Source organism: Marmota marmota, unplaced genomic scaffold (genome assembly GCF_001458135.2).
Source record: "Marmota marmota marmota unplaced genomic scaffold, marMar, whole genome shotgun sequence".
Classification (NCBI taxonomy): domain Eukaryota; kingdom Metazoa; phylum Chordata; class Mammalia; order Rodentia; family Sciuridae; genus Marmota; species Marmota marmota.
The window spans coordinates 6196888-6202872 of NW_025999891.1; the positions used below are offsets into that span (position 1 = coordinate 6196888).

A 5985-nucleotide genomic window follows, 5' to 3' on the forward strand; every position below is an offset into this window, starting at 1 on the left:
GTCACAATGTCTCTTGGATTCCAACCACTCATCAAAACTGTCAGATCTAGGGGCTGGGGTTGTGGCTCAGTGGTAGAGTACTCGCCTTGCACACACAAGGTTCTGGGTTCGATCCTCAGCACCACATAAAAATAAATAAGTGAAATAAAGGTATTGTGTCCAACTATAACTACAAAATAAATATTTTTTTTAAGTGTCAGATCCACAGAAGCAAAACTAAAATTCTTTTTCTTCCCTAGAATAGTTTTTTTTAAGTTCCCTGATAGTCAATCCTTAAAATGTCTTTTGGGGACTTCAAATAAAGTGAGTAGGGCCTTGCTCAGAAGCACCTAATTTAAAGGAAGAAAGGAGACAAAGCGTATTGACTTTTTTCCTACCTTTATTTATAAAGAACACAAGTCCTCCTGACACAGACACGAAAACACACACATCCCAAGGAGGAGTCTTACAAACAACAACAGAAACAACAGAGCTGGGGAGAACAGTGGGACCTTATTTTATACCAGTCTGCGTACCCCAGGCTCAGGAACCATTGGGAACATTGTCTCAATTAGGACATCTCACCTCAAAGACAGGAAGAGAGATCTTGATTGAGAGGACCCACCTACCCATAAGGCAGAAAGCTCCACATTCAATCTTCGGCATCATCAAACTGTCCCATTTCAAAGACCATCTTGGAATAGTGGGGTATCAGTGGAGGTGGATGGTGCCAACTGGGGTCATAGATTATGTCTCCTTGTGGGGCACAGCATACCCAAGGTTTGATCTCTTGAGAAATGCTCCCCTGGATGTCATCAGCATCTGCAGACAGTTTCAAAAAACAGACTTAAGGGCTGGGTTGTGGTTCAGTGGTAGAGTGCTTGCCTAGCATGTATAAGGCACTGGGTTTGATCCTCAGCACCACATACAAATAAATAAATAAAATAAAGGTATTGTGTCCATCTACAGCTAATATTTAAAAAAAAAAAAAAAAAAGATTAAACACTGAGCACGATGGTGCACACTTGTAACCCCAGAAACTCAGGAGGCTGAGGCCAGCCTCAGCAACTTAGCAAGGCCCTAAGCAACTTATGAGACCCTGTCTCACAATAAAAATCAAAAATAAAAGGGATTGGGGATGTGGCTCAGTGGTTCAATCCCCAGTACCAAAAGAAAATAATCCAGACTAAAGGAAAGAGGGAGGGTAAAAACAAATTAAAAAAAAAAAAATGCCTAGGGGGCAGACACTTGATTTGTTTTCTACAATAACACACAAGTGCAGACAGACACACACACACTGCACCCTTCTGAATAAGTGCACCCACGGTCATTCTGAACAATCCATGGTTGTGCTTCTCAAACAAGGTTCTAAGCAGTGGAGAGGAAGCAAGGGGGTGGGTATCACAGCTGCTCAATTCATACAAAGATTTCTAGAGAGGAACTTTTTTTTCCATGTGAAAATAAAGTGCTATATTATGGAGTCCACTGAAAAATTAGGGGGGTAGTTGATATAAAAAAGCAGCTGTCACAAAAATTTCAGACCTGTAACAAATCAGAGACAGAATTCTTACACATGGACTCCTCTTTTAAACTGTTAGCACCCCAGAAACTCCACACCTACCATAAGGATTTCCTTGATCCGCTTTCAACTCCAAGTCCCAGTCCTCATTGAAAAGATCAGCCGTCTGCTCCTTGGGCTGACAGTGTGCTCCTTCTGACAGCTCCCAGGTATTCAGTTCCCCATCAGACTCCTCCTCTTCCACAGCAAAGCCTTCTTCTTCAGAATGTGTGCCTTCACCATGGGTAGGAATGTCATTAGGGATGCTCTGTGCTCCACTGGCTAAGAAATCCACAAAAGGAAAGTCTTAAAATTGACAAACCAGAGAAGACCTGCTCGTGAGCTTGAAAAATGTTTGGCAGACTAAGAGGGTAGTAAAACAAGGGTACGGGGCTCTTTAGTCACCTGGGAACCTACAAAAATATTATTCTGTTTATATTTTTAGAAGCAGAGTCGATGTTTTGTCTTCAATAAGACCATCAATGCTCTGCAGTTGGTACAGGGGGCTGAGCACAGTTCACAGTAGCAGGTGGTGGACATGTCACCACACCAAAGTAACTCTAGCAAATGATACGCTTTCACAATACAAGCTTACATTGAATTTTGCTTTTCAATTCCTCCCCTCAGCCTCAAAGAGCATGGCAGGGGTGAGTGCAGGTACAAGGGGCACTGGGAAAATGCAGGCAGAAAAGCAGAACGCATCCCAGCGGCAGCTGGTAGAGTGCTTGCCTTGTATGCACAAGGCCCTGGGTTCAATCTCTGGCATCAAAAAAAAAAAAAAAGACAGAAAGAAAGAAAGAAAATAAAGGTATTGTGTCCATTTACAACTAAATATATATGCAATAAATAAATAAAGAACAACTGCTAAAAGCAACAAGGTAATATTCACAATATGGCATCTGGAGCCAGACTGCCTGGGCTCAAATCTCATCTGCCAATTCCTAAATGTGTAACTGAGCCAAAATGTACTTAGCTGATTCCTCAATAACAGAGAATTATCATATGATCCAACAATTCCACACCTAAATATATACCCCAAAGGACTGAAAACAGGTTTTAAACAAAACAAGAATGTTCACAGCACCATGGTTCACAATCACCAAAAGGTAGACAGCACCCCACATGTGCACCAACAGACGATGATACATGAATGTGGTATTATCCATGCGTGGAACTATTCTGCCATAAAGAGGACTGAGGTGCTGATACATGCTGCGACACGAACAAGCCTTGAAAATATTACGATGCGTTGACAGAAGCCAGACACCAAAAACCACATGTTCTGTAATTCCATTTATAGTTGACTCACATTTGCCTATCCATAATAGGTAAATTGATAGAGACAGAAAGCAGATTAATGCTTTGGGACTCAGAAAAGGGAAGAATAGAGACTGACTATTCAATGGCTACAGGATTTCCTTTTGAGGTGATGAAATGTTCTGGAACTAGACAATGGTAATGACTGTACAACACTGTCACTGTGCTAAATGTGAATATACATGTTATGAGCTCGATCTAGATCAGCAGCATTCACCAGAACTTTCTTCATTGATGGAAATGTTTTATTATCTGTGCTGCTCAATAGCACTACTCATATGTGACTACTATGCACGTGAAATGTGGCCAGTGTACATAAGGAACTGAATTTCTCATTTTATTTAACTTACCTTCACCGAGTATCAGTGGCCAGTGGACTATATTAGACAGGATAGTTTGGGATCCTCTCCCCACTCCTCAGAATACCCTAGGTGGTAGGTACTATTAGCCCCATTTTAAAGATGAAGAGAGGCTCAGTGACATATTTAAGGACATAGAACTTGAGAAGCTTCCCTCATGGAAGCTCTAGTAATAGCTTCCAAATGAGGACACTGCTGAAACACTGGGCAGAGAAGGCAACTCAATGGCCCACAGGACCGGCTAACAGGAAAGGCAAACAAGACACAAGGGACTGTCCTCTCTCCTTTGTTCCCTCTCTCCCGACATCCACCCGTCTCTGCTGTCTACTTGCCTAGTCGATCCATGGCTGCATCAGTCTCTCTCTCCTGATCAGGGTGGTCCACTGTGCCAAAGCCAGCCTGAGGAAGAAGAAATAATTACCAGGGACTTGGGTATCTGGACATGCCCAGTAGAAAGCCACCGCCTCCCAGCTCCAAAGTCACCCTCTAATACTCCCCACCTTGGTGCAGGGCTGGGACCTTCAACCCACATTTCTGCTTTGTCCTGGTACACTCAGCAGGGATGGCAAGAGAAGCACCTTGTTTCTCCCCTGGCAGTGGGAGTGCCAGCCCAAAGCAGCCACTGAATCCGGCTGCCAGTTTTGCCAGGTTTGCAGAGCCAGCCTCATCCCAAGACCTCTCCTTCAAGCTCAGGGACCCTAGCACCAGCTGAAGCAATGCCCCATGACCAAAGGCTGGCATTGCAGCTCTGCAAAGCCTATCCTCTAGGCCGGGTGGTGCACGCCTATAATCCCAGCGGGTTGGGAGGCTAAAGCAGGAGGATCACGGGTTCAAAGCCAACCTCAGCAAAAGCGAGGCACTAAGCAACTCAGTGAGACCCTGTCTCTAAATAAAATACAAAACAGGGCTGGGATGTGGCTCAGTGGTTGAGTGCCCCTGAGCTCAATCCCCAGTACCCACTCCCCAAAAAGCCTATCCTCTAAACTTATAAATTTTAATCTTCGACTTTATCCCTGTTCCCTCAGTCATAGGGTTGGCAGCTATTTCCTGCAGTTGCTGCTTCTGTGTGCACTTTTTACCTTTTACCTTTTCAAATACTTAAAATACTTCACATCTAGTTAACAATTCCTTCTATCGAACTCCTGTCTCCTCACGATTCCTCTACCACTGAGCTATATCCCCAGCACTTTTTTTAATTTTTTGAGACAGGGTCTTACTAAATTGCCAAGGTTGGCCTCGAAGTTCTGATCCTCCTGCCTTAGTCTACCAAGTAGCTGAGACTACAAGCACGTACCACTACACCTGGCTTCCAAGACCGCTTTCTAATGAAACAAGAAATATTGGGCTGGGGATGTGGATCAAGCGGTAGCAGGCTCGCCTGGCATGCACGGGGCGCTGGGTTCAATCCTCAATACCACATAAAAATAAAAAATAAAGATATTGTGTCTACCTACAAACTAAAAAATAAATATTAAAAAAAAAAGAAATGTTCACAACCTGTATAATTAGACTTGATTTCAATCCTAGCTCCACCATTCATTCAGAATATGACCCCCTAGAAATTGGGGGTCACTGTTCTGACCCTGCAGGGGGCTTACGATAATGACATAACATTTATACAAACACCTAGTATGTTGTAGAAATGTAACATTTCTTGAATTTAAATTCACCTTTTATCCTACACCCAAATTGCACTTGGCACTTGCCCCAACTAGCATTCACTACCTATGTCTGGGTTTAATAATTCAATTTCACCTCCTATGGTCAGTGACAACCACTGGTCACTGTTGATCAAGGAGTTGGACCTCTCACCTAAACCACTGCCATAGTCTCCTAACTACCTCCGAACCCACCCAGCTTGCCCAGCTTTACAGAGTTAATCACAATTACAACCTTCAACAGCCCTCCACTGCAGAGTGCAAGATCAGCCATGACATTCACACTCCCCCTCTCCTCCCCACCATGGACTTGTTGAACATAGTTCTCTACCTGCTCTGCGACCCAAGCTCCAACCATTTGTCCTGCACCTCCTCATTCCCAGGCCTTTGCAGGCACCACTATCCTCTCATCTTTGAGAGGAAATGCACATCTTTTCCTACTTTGTCTTGACAAAATTAAAATTAGTCTCATTCTATTCTGTAATGCAAAGTAATCTGCTGTATGTCTATGGCTATATTTTTCATATCTTTGGTTAAATACCACCTTTGATGCTTAGATAAGCATTCCATTCATCCACCCAATTAATATACGTTTGTATGTTCCAGGCACAATGCTAGTTGCTTGGGTAAAGAGCCCTAAAGAGAGGGTTCTACCCTCAAAAAGCAGGTGATAACTATAAGAATGGTCTTGGGGGAAAAAACGGTGCTTTCTGGCGCGCACGTGAAAACAAGTTTCTGGAAAACCTGCGTCAAACGGGCCTTTGATTTCATTAAATAGAAAAAAAGAGTGCCCATGTGACATCATCAGGTGGTTAGGTTAGCTGAGCATGCCCACCAATGGACAGAGGTTCCCAAGGTAAAGCCCCTCTCCTCGTTGTCCTCACCAGATCCTGGCCCAGGCCCCCGGCGGCGGGCCCCAGCTCTCGTTCATCAGCATCACCTCCCATTTACCAAGTATGTGAAGGCTCCCCGAAGCCCACAGCCTTCCCAGCCCTGCGACGCGCCCACCCACGCCCTGGGGTTCCCCGCCCGGCAGCCAGTCCACCGGCCGTTTCCAGCCCTAGCGCGCGCCCAAACGGCGCTCAGCCTTCAGGAGCGCCCGAGGCGCTTCTCA

General features: G+C 44.5%; 1 protein-coding gene across 1 annotated transcript; it reads right to left on the bottom strand.

Moving 5' to 3' along the window:
* Positions 1-361: 361 nt before the first annotated feature.
* On the bottom strand, positions 362-3692 carry Coprs (coordinator of PRMT5 and differentiation stimulator). The gene is made up of 3 exons (XM_015501161.2): positions 3546-3692; positions 1601-1819; positions 362-801 (listed from the first exon to the last, which is right to left on the bottom strand). Exons 1-3 carry the CDS (start codon positions 3556-3558, stop codon positions 632-634), a joined length of 402 nt encoding a protein of 133 aa, XP_015356647.1. The 5' UTR covers positions 3559-3692; the 3' UTR covers positions 362-631.
* Positions 3693-5985: the final 2293 nt, after the last annotated feature.

Coding starts and splice junctions, on each gene's coding strand:
- Coprs (XM_015501161.2), bottom strand. Junction 802..1,600: donor GGATCAAGGAAATCCTTATG/GTAGGTGTGGAG, acceptor AACTGTCTGCAG/ATGCTGATGACATCCAGGGG.